The sequence below is a fragment of the Osmerus mordax genome, chromosome 2 (assembly GCF_038355195.1).
Source record: "Osmerus mordax isolate fOsmMor3 chromosome 2, fOsmMor3.pri, whole genome shotgun sequence".
Lineage (NCBI taxonomy): Eukaryota > Metazoa > Chordata > Actinopteri > Osmeriformes > Osmeridae > Osmerus > Osmerus mordax.
The window spans coordinates 13,249,759-13,267,136 of NC_090051.1; the positions used below are offsets into that span (position 1 = coordinate 13,249,759).

At 45.2% G+C, this 17,378-nt stretch overlaps 1 protein-coding gene across 1 annotated transcript; it reads right to left on the minus strand.

Moving 5' to 3' along the window:
* Positions 1–9,567: 9,567 nt before the first annotated feature.
* On the minus strand, positions 9,568–10,506 carry LOC136965355 (olfactory receptor 1D2-like). Its single transcript, XM_067259481.1, has one exon. It carries the CDS (start codon positions 10,504–10,506, stop codon positions 9,568–9,570), a length of 939 nt encoding a protein of 312 aa, XP_067115582.1.
* Positions 10,507–17,378: the final 6,872 nt, after the last annotated feature.

The window sequence follows — 17,378 nt, forward strand, 5'->3', positions numbered from 1 at the left end:
AGGTGATGTATAAGGTCAGGAAGAGGAATCATTCAGCTCAACAAAACACCCAGAAAAGAGAATTGAACAATCTACCTAAACAATGCATCACTTCCAGGTTTGGTCACATGGTAAAAGACAATATGCCCTGATCCAAGTAAATTGTATTTTGGTTAAAAAATGTTTTACTGGAATGTGTAACTTGGCTGTGAGTTGTAGATTTTGTAAATGAGATCAAAAGAATAAATGGGTCAATTTAGGTTGCCTGTGCAAGGTTGCTGAACAGGCCATCTTTCAGTGAAGAGGTTAGATGTTCTCAAGTAGCGTAACTGGGTTTTCCTATTTGGTTGATGTGGATGCTATTCAGACCTTTGATCATTATTTGTAAAAAGTTATGGATTCAAATTACGAATCAAATGTCTCTGCTGAAAAGATTGTTCACCTCCTCTGGGAAACAGTCACTAATGGCTCCACTTGTCCAGACTGGTGAAGGGTATTTAACGAAAAGAAAATATTATAACTGCCATGTTCACTCATGTCACTACTTTACTGATGTAAGTATCTCGTGAACATAAACATTTCCATGTTCATTCTATTTCACAGGGCCTGGTATGGTGAGAAAATGACAACACACTATGCCACTTATGTGTGACGTTCGCCACTTATATACGAGATTTATTGTCCTGACTTCTCGGCGAACAACCTTGAATGACCAGTAGTATTGGTCAAATTCAAGACCAAATGCTCTTAAAAGGCCTTATAGGCAAGTTTTGCAAACCTAGAAATTTTAGCTTGAGCTTGAAAGGATTCAAACCAAAATATTCCATCGCCTCCCTTCAAAGCCACTCCTCCAAAACACATGAACGTGCTGCCTGACTACTGCCAGGAGGTAGTAGACAAGACAAGTAGCCCATCCAATCATTGCATTCGGTCCGAATGTCATCCGATCAATAGAGCTGGTCCGACCTTAATGATTGGTCATGTTTATTAGAGTCCTGCGATGCCCATGATCAATGACACGATGTAGTGAGAATGTTCCTTTCACAATTTCATGACTGAATAAAATAAATATTAAAATGTGAAAATGTTGTAGTAAAATTCTTCTTCTTGTGTTGCTTGTACCCTAACAATAAGTCTGAGATAAGCACATTAGTTATTTTAACAGTTGTAACATGCACTGCTGTACATACAGTAACTAAAGCCTATTTACAGTGTTCAGTCAAATGTTATTTGTGCTGTGTAGTTCCCCTCTACTGTTCTTCACTCCTGTTTACAGACTGTTTATAGTCTGTATTGCTGGGAATTAAAGATGACCTATGAGTGAACAGAACTGTAGTTGGTGAGAATATATCACCACTGATATATTCAACAGGTTGGAGGAAAAAAATGCAGTCTCATACCTTCAATTCATTCTGCACCGTGGATCCACACCTTAATTAAACTTGTATCTAATCACCACATAAACAGCACGTAAACTGCAAAAAAGATTATAGAGGTCATAAGCACACTCACCACTAGGTGTATAAGATCATTTTTAAATGCTTTTTTTTTATTATTATTTTATATTTGTTAGCTAAATAGATGTACATGTTTTTCTATCTGTGGTAAATCTTGAATAGTTTTTCAATATATCAATTCATTTTTCCACACAAACTCAATAATCGGTTTCTAACTTTTGTCAGTTTAAGACCATAAATTAGAAGGTTAAGTAGTGGAGGAACTAATATGAACTCTATAGCCAAGAAATTGGAAAGACTTTGCGGTAAATCACTTGAGCCATAGCGTGTGTTCCTTACATCAAAAAGCAAAGCGACTGTGACATGAATCAATGACAGTAAATGCTGAACACAGGTCTGCATAAACGTCCCCCTGTCACTACAAGCACATAAATAAATTACAAAACTTAGTATCAGACATCCTGCATAAGGGTTGACATGAGAGTAAGACAGTAAATCCAGCAGGAAATTGTGGTATAATGCTGCAGTCCCATAAAGTGAATTGAGGCACAAATTACACAGGAATATGTACATGGGCTCATGGAGGTTTTCTTCTAAGATGATGGTCAAAACTAGAGCAACATTTCATTTACCAGAAAAATCAAACAGTAACACAGTAAAGTGAGAGAGAAGATGGTGCCTCTGTAGTGCGTAGTCCCTTCCAACCCAGAAAGAGTAAACATTGTAACAGTAGATGCATTATCCATTAGGTAATTCCACAATTCTACCTGCTAACCATTGCAAATGTAATGGATCAGTCAGCATATAATCATAGTAAGCCTACTCAGCATATAATCAAAGTAAGCCTACTTAAGCATCAAAATGTCTGAAATGTGAGTCACACATACAATGCCTGTATCTGTATTATGCTAACCATACCTAAGAGTCAAAAGTAGTCTGTGCTAGTTCCAAACACAGTTCTCCCCCTTGCTGACTGTTTATACTTCATCTGCGTGTATGTATTAGTTTAAAGGAGTGATTGACTGTTTTTTGGGGGTATTTCACACTGTTCCTTAAGGTCTCCGAATAGTGTATGTAACATTGGTTGGGCTGAAAATGGCCCGAGTGCTGTTGTATGCTAGCCTGGCCCTGCCCTCCTAGGTACTTCCGCTCAATTTTGATTTTGCTTCTGTACTAGGTCTGGCCATGAGGTACGTAAGTCAGATGTCTCCGGTAGATTTTCTACCGGCGAATCAGCGAACAGATGGAGTGGCTGAGAACGATGACGTTGATGTTGTGCGCTAGATTTGTGTTGTAGTTCCTTAATGTCGGCGGAGAAAGATGCTAGTGAAGCCATTCGGTCCGTTGTGGCAACACTGCCGAATATCTATAAACTAAAGCCGGAGCAAGAACAAGTTTTGCTGAGTTTTGTTGGTGGCTATAATGTTGTGGCCCAGGCCACAACGGGCCTCCTCCCCACGGGGTTCGGGAACAGTTTGATTTTCCAGCTATGGCAGCTAGCTCTGTTACAGTAGTGGTGAAGGAATTGGCGAACGCTAGCTATTGGTTATGGCAGATCAGAGTGGCACTGGGCAGATCCAATAGTTTTAAACTTCAACAGAGTACCCGCCTACAAGGAAGTCAACGCTTGTCAATGGAGCGAGGCCAGACTCTGTACAAATGAAATGTACAAGAGTCTGGTTAGGACCAGGCTAGTTCTAAGCCCCCTGATACATCCAGTGAAATTTTCCCGGGAAAAAACGCTAGGTTTTCTCCTTTTATGGTATGCTCATGAATATATAGATGAGCTGCGCGCTGATTGGTTGGTTTAGAACGGGTGAAGCTGCGGAGCAAAGACTCAACAAGGCAACAGCACTCACTGAAATAACGAAAGTGGAGACTTGAAATAAAAACGTACAAATAAATCTATTGTGTCTACACAACACTGTTTTCAACAGATTGACTAGATATCATTTCAAATGATTCCGTTAGTTGTTTCCACTTCTGTTGTCGAAGCAAACAGGATCGCCTTAGGTGGGTATAACGTTAGCACTAGCTTAACAAACAAATTATCGTGATTCAACTCAGCTTCAGTTAGCTCTAGCTATCTTGCTGAAAAATAGATCTGGACAAACATGCATCTTGAATTGTAGATTTACATGACAACACGGGTTATTTATTCGAATGAAACACAGTCAACTAGACTATGCTCTTGCGTTAGCAAGCTTAACTAGTTTGCATGCCTACAGTCTAGGTGTTTTCGCTATCTAGCTGGTCTTGCATTCCTTGCAAATCAGCGTTAATAAAAATCATATGAGCTAGAGGGTAGGGTAGGCTAGGGGTCACTAATTGGAGGACCGCGGTCCGGGTCCGGACCAAGGCGGTTCCCTATCCGGACCCTGACCTATAACGATATATATCGTTAAAACGTTCCGTCAATTATGGAATTAATTCATTTTGACGGAACGTTTCCATTTTAACCGGCACATCTTTTTGTTCCAACTAAATGTGGCTTCTATCTTACTTGTCCAATACAAAGGTCCAATCAGTAGCTTTAATAACTGTAATCACCATGACAACTCACTCACTGAAAGTTGGTTGCAACCTCTGTGGCTCAGGTTGTGTGTGTCATTCGCAACAACGCAGGCTAATCGATTTGCTAACAGTACCTGTTTCTTCCTTAGCGAAAAACATGGCGTGCTCTAAACCCGGCGAAAATCCAACTCCCAAAATACCTAATTTCAGACAAGTATGCATTTGTGCTGCCGGTGGGGCGCACAAAACCGATGTGTTTAATGAGAAGGTTGCCCTTGTCAATAGTGGTAGCTAATGTGAAACGTCACTATCATGGCCGTGGGAACTAGGAGTGCTGTAGCACCCCCTGACAGCACGAGAATTTCCAATGATATGACTTGAAAATTCACCACCTCGGCACAGCCCAGCCCCGCAATAGCGGACTGGCCATCGGGAGCACCGGGAGAAGAATAACAATGGAAAACAGGCTAAGAAACGTAAGGGTGGGGCTGAAACATTAAGAGACAAAAAGACATCACCTTCACTAGACAAGGTTTTACCAATTGAAAAACGGCTAGGTTCATTTTACATAAAGCTCAAAAAACTATTTTGTGCTCAAACAAAAGGCAAAAAAAATGGTCTTGCGTGCTACGCGCGCTCGCATTAGGTATCCTTGAGTTCTCACGAACTAGCATCACATCAAACAGAATGTGCATGACCTATTTTTACTCCCAGTCCATCCCTACCGCCCCGCAACATTATATGGGTTTCTAATTGAGTACCCCTGAGCTAGAGTCTAGCTAACATTGATTAGACGGGCATGCTGATGTTTGTCTATACCGTAGCGTAGAAGATCCCTGTGCAGTTCGACCCTCGACACATTTGCCCGAACCATTTCACCAAGGACGGTTTTGAAAATCTGGGACAATGTAAAGCAGGATATGCTATGAAGCTGTTGCTGAAAAGAGGTGCGTTCCGACTTTATGTTCATCATAACCGCAAGCTGTAGTATGATTTTGTCGAGTAACAGTTATTAGCAATGCTAGCACCTGCCTTTCTCCAGTTCTTCAAATGGATAATCTAGACAGGCGTTAGCCTATTGCTTACCTTCTAATGCCGACTACAGCTAGCGTCACTGTGTCCAATCCCGACCGGTTTTTAGCTAACATTCTGATAAAATGCCACTTCAAATATTGATAAAATAATCGTATCACGTTTTCATCTGATTTACTGATTTCACGTTAAGCTTTAACTTCTTACCTTTCGAGCTAAATATTGTTAAAAAATTTAGAGTTAGCTTAGCCTTTACTAGAGCCGGTCAAAAGACGCTGACGCCGGTAAATTAGCCGTGCGCTACCCTTGTCCAAACCCGACCGCACTTCTAAACACTGGCCGCTGCTGTTTTTCTGGGGATATTAACTTGATCCAGGGTCACCAAACTTACCATCAATGCTGTCAACATATCCGGGGACGTAGATATGTCCTCCACAATAAGATATCACGCTTCAACATCTCCAAACTATGCGATAACATCTACATTTGACTGTATACCACCACCTGCTGGATGTTTTGTTGAACTCTTCTCAAAGTTTGCTAGCCCCCATCCCTTCCTCCCCTCGACTACAGATCACGTCACACATGATCGTGTATTTTCATTGGCAAGACAAAGTAGTGTTAAGCTAGCATTGAAATACACTCATATGCTAACCCATAGTAGCAGTACGATGACAACACAGACACACTTGTCAGAGTAAAGATCGTCGCCCGAGTGTCAACGAGTGGTCTTTCGGCCAAAGTAACTTTCCTATATTATTTAGACATGTAAACGTCCATATATGTTCATGAAATTTTACATGTAGATTGTTTGGTATGCCTAAAATAATACTACTTACACTTTGCTGGCGATAGCAAAAGAAAATGCTGGCAAAAAGACCGGAAACTGAGTGTCAATAGTAGTTTACAGCGGTCGAGATTGGACACAGTGACGTTAGGTATGTTGATGTGTTTAGAAACATATTTAGCATTCTACCTATGCTAGATACAGGAGACATTAGCATTGCTAATAGGCTAACTGTTAGCGACAAAATCATACCAGAGCCTGTTTAAGGAGAGCATGGCCACTCCCTATCAAGCCCCATTGTACCGAATTTTTTTGCAGTTCCACCAGAGTTCAACTGGGAGTGATCGCGGTCGAGGGCAAAATGAATGGGAGTCTATGGAGCTAAAGGCTAAATTTGTCTCTTTCACCTGATTGTCATTGAGAAATCTCCGATTTGATTGTAGTTTTTGCATGTTCAACATGGATTATAGGTCGAAAGTTGAATGAACGAGTACTTATGTCCTTTCGATTTCTTACAGGGTGAGTCGTTGTTGCCCATAATACGCTAGCATTCTGATAATGAATGCTGATTGGTTAGTGAAGGACTGACTACTACCAGAGATCCCGCTTGATGGCATCCGAAGTGGAATCAGAATGTCAGAGCATTAGCAACGTTAGCAACAACATTGGCAAGCCAAAACTCTTTCTAGCCTGTGTATTAACAGGGAGAGCCTAACCTGTCAGCTGTGTTGTCGAGACCTCACGCTGTCCGTTTTAAAGACCATATTACGTGGTCACTACAAAGTGGACTCATCCTCCGATCTCCTGCATAGACTGATGACGCTGGCACAGGACCCAAAGGAGTCTACACAGAGTTTCCTGTTTCGAGCTATTGAGTTGAGGGAGAAATTATGCAAGCTGGGGGAGGAGGACGAAGAGGAAAAGCTGAGCGCAGATCTGATTCAGAGACGATTTTTGCGATCGTTAGAGACTGGGCTGATCAGCAATGCAGTGAAGTTCCAACTCAAACCCTACCTGTGTGACCATCGAGTGACAAATGAAGTTCTGATAGACCTCGCCCGTCAAGAATAAGCGAGATCCAGATCGATCTACCCTCTGACCCTCAGCAGTCGGCATCTAGTGGTGAGGTAGAGCGGCACCACATCGCTGTGAGCACCGTGGATAAAGGAGAAGTCTCCAATAAAAACAAGAAATGTCAAGCACGCTGCAAGGATGAAGACACAGAATCGAGTAAGCAAATTAATGACCTCAAGGCTGAAATACTGGAGCTGAAGAAAATGTTCCTGGAGAGTGTAGGTGCAAGTAAACAACAGTCACTGCCACACACTCCCATGAATGGCATTTGGGCAAAGCTCAGCTCCCGCAGAATTCCAAAGAAATATGGAGGAGTGTTTAAGTGGCCTTAGAGATGTCATGTGTCAGCCGTACCTGGACGATAATCTGGTACACAGTGCCAGTTTTGACGGGCATCTCCAGTGCATGAGAACAGTGCTACAGCGATACCAGAAGCATGGTGTCAAGCTGAGTCCACGCAAGTGTGAAATATTCAAAAGAAAAGTGCGCTTCCTTGGACATATGGTCTCCAGTGATGGATATACCATGGACCCTGCAGAATTAGCCCCTGTCCTGGCTTTGAAAGAGAAGACCCCTGCAACAGTAGGAGACCTGAGAAGACTACTTGGATTCCTCTCCTATTACAGAGCATACATACTAAACTTCTCTAAGTTGGCAAAACCACTGGTACCAGCTGCTGTCATCCTCTCAAGTCAAACAGCCGCCTGCAGCACGGGAAAAGACAAGAGGGGAGCGAGCACAAGAAACAAAGGTAACTTGTCACCGAACAGTCCCATTGAATGGACACAAAGCCATCAAGAAAGACTGAATTCTCTCGTTGATAAATTGACTTTCCCACCTATACTAGGCTACCCAGACCTAACCGAGCCCTTTGTACTCCACTGTGATGCGTCACAAGAGGGGCTGGGTGCCATTCCTTACCAGAGGCAGAAGGGGAAAACAACAAATTCTAGAGTCAGGAAAAAGACCCTATCATAGGGCCAGCCTTGAAACTGAAGAGAACAAATCAGCCCCCATCATCCAGACTGCTTACCTCAGAGCATCCGGATGTAAAGGTGCTCCTCCGTCAGTGGACTAAGTTGTATCTCAACCCAGAGGGTGTGCTTTGCAGATGATCAGGAAATCGGCATCAGCAAGTCCTCCCTCGAGAGTATTGTGAGACGGTTTTTACAGAGCTGCACAGAGAGATGGGACATCCAGGTGTGGACAGGACATTAGACCTAATTCGGGAGAGGTTTTATTGGCCTAGGATGCAAGAGGAGGTAGAGCACTTCATTGCACATGTCTGTGAGTGCCTGAAGAGACGCAGGTCACAAAAGCCAACAAGAGCACCCCTTGTTTCCATTGTTACGACACATCCATTTGAACTAGTGTCAATGGACTTTCTACATTTGGAAACATGTAAAGGGGGCTACGAATACATCCTAGTATTGATAGACCATTACACGCGGTTTGCACAGGCTTATGCCACTAAAGATAAGTCTGCAAAGACTGTGGCCCAAAAGGTCTTTAATGACTTTGCCCTCCGCTTTGGGTTCCCAGAGAAGATTCACCACGACTTGGGGGGAGAATTTGAGAATAGTTTAATGGTTCAGCTTAAGAAGTGCACTGGGGTGCGAGGCTCTCATACAACGTGTTACCATCCTGCTGGAAATTGGAAGACGGAACGTTTTAATAAAACAATCCTGTCCATGTTGCGTACCTTGACGGACACAAAGAAAGCTGACTGGAAAAATTCCCTGGAGAAAATGGTGCATGCATACAATTGCACACGCAGTGAGGAAACAGGGTTTTCTCCCTACTATCTGCTATTTGGTCGTTTTCCACGCCTACCCATCGACATAATGTTCAATTTAACAACGCCTGAGAAAGTAGAGAGTTACTCAGAGTATGTGCAGAACTGGTCGGCCAGAATGCATCAAGCATATGAGATCGCTTCAAGAACAGCTGCTTAGGGAGCTTCAAGAGGAAAGTTATTCTATGACCCTTCCCCCTGCAGCCAGGGGGAAGGGTTTTAGTGTGGAACCTGTCTCAAAGTTGGTTCTATGGTACAGATTCAGATACTCAAAAACAAAGGTGGGACAAACCCACTCTTTTATTGTAAAGTTCAAAAATAATACGTACAAACATACTGTATATTAAACCATGCTCAAAATACAATAAGTAACAAGAAAAATATATAGGAACAAATATAAAGACAGTTTTTTTTCTGTGCATGAAAAATGAAAGGAGATCAGGCAGATTTGTGTGATGCTTTGCATTTGAAGTCTCAGAAATGTCTGGTAAACAAGTAGTATTCCAAAATATTTTTGCAATAAGGCATGATTTTAACAATTCTATGAAGTTATCCTGCAACGAGTTACAGTGTAGTACACTATCACAGTGTAGTACACTATCACTAAGGTGAGTTAGCTCAGAACTGGGTCAGATACTAACTGGATCACTCATGTTAACAAACAGCTGGATAAATGACAAACTCCCCATTCTTCCACATCTCCCTGAAACCACTAGTTTTGTTTAAATAAAAAGCACAGTGTGACTGTTTGAAAACATTCTTACTGACTACATACAACTGTCAACCCCAAAGTCAATGCCACAGCTTAGCAAATTTGCAACCTCTAGAATATTCTTTTTTTAAAGGTTTAATTTCCCTATGACCCACCTTTTACAGTACCTACCATTTATGAAATAAAAATGCATATAAAAAATATACTCAACACACTATTATTTCCTTTTCAAACATCTACACAGTATTTTATTGCGAATTTGAGTTAGTGTCAGACCATAAATGAGGGGGTTGAATAATGGAGGACCTATTAGAATTTCAACAGCTAAGAAGTTTTGAAGGCTCTGTGGCAAATCGTTTGAGCCATAACGCATATGCAAAACATCAAATAGAGCAGCAATTGAAATGTTAAATAATGCAAATAAATGTGGCAAACAAGTACTCATGAACTTTCCTCTGTTTTCCAAGGACTTAAAACATGATCTGATCAACTGCATGTAAGAGCAAACTATGAAAATGGCAAGAAAAATATAGAACAATATTGTTACATATGCAACTACATTGGTTGGTGTGGATGAAGTTACCCAACTGGTCGCATCACACGACAATTTAGCAACCAACCAGTTAGCACAGTAGAGTTTCTGTATGTGTGAGCCACACAACCTAATTTGGGAAGTAAATATAATAGCACCAGCTGTAAGGCCAAAAGGAGCAATCCAGGAGAAAGAGACTAACTGTGCCACCCGCTGCTTAGTCATGACAGAGTGATATTGCAGTGGTCTACATATTGCTACAAACCAGTCATAGGCCATCACGGCTAGCAGACAAAGATCGATGCACACGGAAGAATATATGAAAAAAGCCTGAAACAGACAGGCTGCATAGGAGATGACCTGCAAACGAGATTGCAGATCTGTCAGAAATTTGGGGTAGAATCCTGCAGTACCAAAAAGTCCATTAATGCACAAATTACAAAGAAAGATATACATTGGCACATGAAAGATTCTGTTAAAGATGATAGTCATGATGACCGTAACATTAACTAGCACAATGACACAGTAACACAATAAAGTGACAGAGAAGACAGGGACCCTGTAGTCTGTTATGTCTCCGAACCCAGACAGAGTGAACACTGTTATTACTGACATATTTCCCATTGTGCAAAAATAACAAGACAAAATTAAGACAAGCTATCTGCAAGGAAATGGAAAAGGTCCCTTTTATTCACTATCCTTATTGAAGGTTAGATCTTAGTAATAAAGTATGATACCCAGTTAATATTAAACCTAAACTTACATTATACACAAGATAAGCAAAGAGTCGTCGTACCATGTTAAGCTTGTGCTATGAAATTATATCTGTGGTTCTTTTCACCATTTTCTTCATTTATTCTCTACTCAGATGCATATTCAAATCTGAAAATGTGATTTGTCCAATCAGGAAGTGGGAACAGTGTTGTGGATTTAGATTGTGGATCTCGTCAACACACTATGATGTTGGGAGTATGTGATGTAACATCCAGAGACTCCAAGATACGCTGTCAGTCTGACAGCGTATCCACAGTCACACCACTCTTACAGACAGGGCAGTCTATTTAAGACCACTCTTACAGACAGGGCAGTCTATTTAAAGACCAAGAACTCACTCACACTCTGATATTGCTCCAAGTATGACACAGGATGCATGGATGCTTCTTTCTTGTTTCCCCCACTGCCCCAGCCTCAACCCTTGGTTCTGTTTTGCTATCTACAGGGGGGATGGACAGCGCAGCTCTCTGCAGACCTGTCGTCGGGGGGAGGGGTCAAAGGGTACAGATAGCCCCAGGCCAGGCTCAGGTGGGGCCCATGTTAAATAAAGTTAGTAGAGGGCAGGGGACAGTTCATGCAGACCTTTGTGCCACATTTACTATAATTGTTTCATGTCACAGTTGCACAGTTGGTCGTGGTGATACCTAATCCATCCATCCAGGTCCCTTCGTAGTGCCCGGGCGTCTACACTTGAAATCACATCAACAGGAAGACGGGCATGCATGCCACACATTACAAAGAATGGTGTAAGCCTAGTGCTATTATGTTCAGTGTTATTATGCCTGAAGCAGCATGGGCAACTGCTCAGGCCCGGACCTCTGTTGATCCTGTCTGAGGGACCCAAGGAAAGAGATCAAGATCTGGTTAAATCGCTCACAGGCACCATTGCCGATATGGGGTAGTACGAATCTTTGCACAACCATAGAGCTGACAGAACTGAGCTACCAGTGCAGACTCAAACATTGTCCCCTGATCAGACAAAATCCGTTCTGGACAACCCCAGTGTTGCACTACCGCGGACCAGATAGCTTTTACAGTAGTCTATGCAGTCTAATCCTTGGTGGGGATGGCCCAGCCATATAGAAAATAGATATGTCATGACAAGCACATAAGGGTAAGCGTCACCAGGCTGACCCAGAGATAGGTATTCAATGGCCAACACTTCCAAAGAATAACCAGTAGTCATCGGCACCAGGGGTGCCCTTACCTCTGGTCCTGGTTTGCTCTGCACACACTGGGTGCATTCACTGATCCAGCCTCGCACATCGTTCCCTCGACGAGGCCAGTAGAGTAGGGCATCTAGCTGAGCCCCTGCTTTGGGCGTCTCCCCTTGACTGATCTTCTGGGCCAACGATCGAAGTTGTGGATCCTCTTGTTGAATCTGCCCCCAGATGGGCTCTGTCGGTTAATTCTGATGGTGGCACTCTTTCTGGCGTCATTGGTTCAGATAAACCTGTCCCTCCGTGCTAGGAAGCCGGGAGAGAAGATCTGCGTTCTGATTTGTGCGGCCAGGCCGGTACGTTACTTGGAATTGTAAGTTAGCAAGCTGGGCCACCCATCGTTGCTCCACAGCTCCAAGCTTTGCAGTGTGAAGGTGGACCAGGGGGGTTGTTATCTGTATATACTATGAAGTCTTCCCCCCACATGTAGTCTCAAAACGTCCTTGTTACCGCCAGTCCGGACCGTGTGAGGAAAATTAAAAATAAATAAATGTGTTCAGCGGTAGGAAATCTGTAGTCCTGAAAGACTACAGTGATCAGGCGATTTACTTATGCGCGCTTACGCAGCCTCACCGACAGGAAACACTGAGTTAACTGTTGGTTAGCCCTCGAAAATGTCCGCTCACGGTAAAAAAACGAATATTGATACAAAATAAAGTTTTGAACGAGACATGGACTTCTAAGTATCTGTTTACTGAAGTCAAAGGCAAGGGCAGGACTACGCATTTTTGGCGTAGTCCTGCCGACTACGCCAAAAATGTCAAGTGCCTGCCCACTAATAGGACAAGCCTTGACCATTCCACCCACTACAGGTTTTATAAATCTCTAGAACACAACCCCCACATGGATAACCAGGACAAGTAAGGCTCACGATAGATTTATTACAAAGTTTAGTACAATACAATACCAAATTGAAGGAAGGTTATTGACTCCCCAAATAATAATCCCCCAAAATAAAAGTAAAGTCTTTCCTCAAATAACAAAGATACCAGCCTGGAACTTTCCACAGTGTCCAGCCCACAGTGGCGTCACTCACAACTACGCCATCAGACGGTGAGGGTTAGCAGCAGAGAATGTTGGGCATGTTGTCCATCCTTCACAGGCTCAGAAGTCACAGAAAGCGTGGTAGAATGTCCAACTTCATTTTGTCCATTTCCAAAGCAGCGCTAAAAGGGCACAACTCTCACGCCAATCCCCAGGGAAAGAGCAAATACAAATCGGTCAGCATGCGTGCCGAACCACTCTCCCCGCACAAACAAACATTGCTGTGTTATAAAGGGAACATGGCCAATGCAAAGCTCCCTATCCGATTCGCCACAGGTGTAACCGATCACCAATTATCTGTTATTATTCCTGACCTGTGACCCGGGGTTGCTAGCAATGACAATAATGTTCTATTAAATCTCTAACAAGCTCCATTACCTTGGGGGTGGCATGGGGTGGTTCGACATTTTGTACACCCATACAGGTCATAGAGCTGTTGCACTACCTCTGACTCGAATGCCCCACCCTGGTCTGCTAGTAGGCGTTGCGGACAGCCAAAGGGTTGGATGAGCGAAGTCCATACTGCTCTGGCCATTGTCCAGGCCGTCTGATCCCTGGTGGGCACAGCTATTGTGTATTTTGAAAAAGCATTAATCATCACTAGAATGTAGGGATAAGAGTCATTGGGTCTACCAAGAGATAGGTAGTCCAAACCTACCTCAGGGCCTGGTTTACACACTGCACAGTCCGGACACTCCTCCATCCACCCTCTCACGTTTCATTTGAAACAACTTGCCCACGTCATCATCGTCTTGTTGCTTCTTCCTCCAGGGACCCGGTGTCGAGGCCGCCGTCGGGTCCTCTGGTCCCCTTTCCGATCACTGGACATCAGCCTGTACCACAGCCGCTCGGGCTTCACCGGGTAGGCGGGACAGAGCATCGGCATTCTTGTTAGTGGACCCTGGTCGGTACTTAATGGAAAATAAGAAGTTAGCTAATTGCGCCACCCACCTCTGTTCCACTGCTCCCAATTTGGCAGTCTCCAAATGGACCACCAGGTTGTTATCGGTAAATACGGTAAAGGTGGTTCCCCATAGATATTCCTTGAACTTTTCCGTAATGACCCACTTTAGTGCAAGGAGTTCCAACTTAAAAGAGCTACAGTTCTGTTCATTTCTTTCAGTCGGGTGAAGGCTCTGGCTGGCATAGGCGATGACCCGTTCTGTTCCTTTTTGCACCTGGGAAAGCACTGCTCCTAGCCCATCCAGGTTAGCGTCCGTATAGAGTCTAAACGGTAAGCTAAAATCTGCGTACGCCAATACAGGGGCACTCAATAATGCTTGCTTTAGCTCCTCAAATGCTTGCTGGCATGCTGGAGACCACTGCAACAGTCTTCTCCGGGTCCATGGTGACCCCTTGTTGACCTACTGTGTGGCCCAGATATTTCACCTCCTTCCGACAAAGACAGCACTTTGATCTTTAAACCATGCACTTGGAGACGCTGGAATACTTGTCGGAGGTGCTGGAGGTGGCTGTTGAAACATGGAGAAAACACAATAATATCGTCCAGGTAGATAAACAAGAAATCATTTACTAACCCTCCTAGGCACCGCTGCATCAGACGTTGGAACATCGCTGGGGTGTTGCACAGACCGAATGGCATAACTAGGGCCAAGCAGCTCCCTCCCCTCTGACCCTTCTGTTCTAGGAGTGAAGTCCACTGCACACTAAAAACTTCACTGTAATATCTTGCAAGTCACCCAATTAAATGGCACACCGCACGTTTAAAACAACCACCTCCAATACAGGGCGCAAAATTACACCGTTACGGTACGTGGTGCTCCGAGGTCTGGGATGTTGCATGGCTGGCCCAGATAGTGAGTGGCTCGCCAACACAGTGCAGGCAACGAACGAGTTGGAGTAGGCTAGTTAACAAACAAACAGGTAATAAGCGGTCCGTTTGGTCCGCAGCGGGCCGATATGGACCGTACATCATCGTTTCGTTAGTCTGCGCTTGGGTCTACCACTGCCACCCCCGAAACAGTATTATCCGGCCAAAATAGACCCAGCCGACAGAGATGCTCTCCGCCATGCCATATCCCAACAAGGAGCCATCCTGGGGCAGCACGACAAGGCCCTTCAGTCCATCTCGGCTAGCCTGAATGCGTGAGCCCCATGTCCCAGCGCCTGAACACTCCAACGGTGACCTAGGATCCTGCCGTGCATTCCTGGGTTCAGTGTTCCGTGTTGTTTGAACAGCAGCCCACTACCTACGCCACTGACAGGTCCAGGATCGCATACCTGCTTGACTCGCTAAGAGTAGATGCACTCGCTTGGGCCTCTGCACTGTGGGAGAGACAAGGGGAGGTCTGCTTCTCCTACGAGGACTTCACCGGGGAGATGCGCAAGGTGTTTGACCACCCAGTACGTGGCAAGGATGCCGCAAAGCAGCTCCCCACCACCCTTACGACTGTGCCATAGACCTCCTACCCGGTTCTCCCTACCCCAGCAGTCGGCTGTATAACCTCTCCCGCACCGTGCAGGTCACCATGGAGGAGTACATTCAGGACTCACTGGCTGCTGGCCTTATCCATCCATATTCTTCACTCCTGGATGCAGGGGTGAAAATGTATTTTTCGTTGGGAAGAAGGATGGAACACTGCGCCCCTGTATCGACTACCGGGGTCTCAACAACATCACGGTAAGGAACAAGTTCCCACTACCCCTCATCAGTTCAGCATTCATCCCCCTTCATGGAGCTTCCATAGTCACCAAACTGGATCTACGAAACGCCTATCGCCTGATTCGCATCCGTGAGGGAGACAAATGAAAGACCTCTTTCAAGACCCCCCTTGGACACTTTGAGTATTCCTTAATGCCTTTCAGGTTAACCAACGCCCCTGACGTTTTTCAGGCCCTAGTCAATGACGTGTTCCACAACATGTTGAACCGTTTTGTTTTTGTGTATCTGGACGATTTTTTTTTTTTTTCTCGGCCCCCTGCTGAACACGAGCAACATGTGCGTCAGGTCCTTCAACGCCTTTTGGAGAACAGGCTCTTTGTCAAGGCTGAGAAGTGCGTGTTCCACGTTCCCTCCGTGTCCTTCCTGGGATACATCATAGCCGAGGGTCAGGTGAAGATGGACCCCACCAAGGTCTCTGCATTGGCAAAATGGCCTGCTCCCGACAACCTGAAATGGTTACAACGCTTCCTGGGCTTCGCCAACTTTTATCACTGTTTCATCCGCAACTACAGCCGCATTGCGACTCCACATCCACACCATTCTCTTGGACTCCAGAGGCTGAGGCTGCTTTCCAAAGGTTGAAGAGCTGCCGGACCCGGAGCTCCAGTTTGTTGTTAAAGTTGATGCTTCTGACACAAGGCTAGGGCTGTGCTCTCCCAACGGTCTCTTGCGGACCAGAAGTTACACCCCTGCGCCTTCTTCTCCAGTAGAGTCACTCCTCCAGAGAGGAACTACAACGTAGGGAACAGGGAGCTTCTTGTGGTAAAGCTGGCTCTGGATGAATGGCGTCATTGGCTGGAGGGAGCCGAGCTGCCCTTCATTGTGTGGACCGACCACAAGAACCTTTCCTACATACACACCGCCAAGCGTCTGAACGCCCGCCAAGCCAGATGGGCCCTGTTCTTTGGTCGCTTTCGGTTCCACCTCACATACCGCCCAGGCTCCCGAAATGTCAAGCCAGATGCCCTCTCCCGCCTGCACTCTGTCTGGGATAACACGCCTGATCCGGGTTCCATCCTGCCTCCCACCTGCCTGATTGCTGCCCTCACATGGGAGGTCGGGTCCCTGGTCAAACGAGCTCAGACAGTGCAACCCGAGATCCTGGTACCGGTCCCCCCAACAGCCTGTTCGTTCCGGACTCTGCCAGCTCCAAGGTGCTCCAATGGGCTAACTCTAGGCGTCCAGGCATCACCCGCACTCTGGACGTTCTCCGACACCCGTTCTTTTGTTTCTGCCTGTACCACCTGCGCTCAGAAGAAGTCCTCCACCAGACCCCGGGCTGGCCTTCTCTACATCCCTTACCCATCCCCAGTCATTCCTGGTCTCATATAGCCTTGGACTTTGTCACAGGTCTCCCTCCATCCGGGGGTAACACCACCATCCTCACGGTTATAGTCCCGTTCTCCAAAAAGGCGCCCATTTCATCGCCCTGCCAAAACTCCGGTCTGCCAAGGAGACCACCGACCTGCTAGTCCTTCATGTTCTCCGTTTGCATGGAATCCCCCTGGATATAGTTTCTGATCGTGGACCACAGTTCATATCACAGGTGTGGCAGGCTTTCTGCTCAGCCCTAGGGGCCACTCTCAGTCTCTCCTCGGGTTACCACCCACAAACCAATGGCCAATCAGAGAGAGCCAACCAAGAGATGGAGGCCGCACTCCGATGTCTTGTTTCAGATCGCCCTTACAACCTGGAGCTCCCAGCTCCTGTGGGTCGAGTACTCACACAACACCCTCACCAGCGTCTCTACTGGCTTCTCCCCCTTTCAAGGCTCT

Bases quoted from the DNA above. Each gene is read 5' to 3' on its own strand.
- LOC136965355 (XM_067259481.1), bottom strand. From the start codon at position 10,506: ATGGGAAATATGTCAGTAATAACAGTGTTCACTCTGTCTGGGTTCGGA.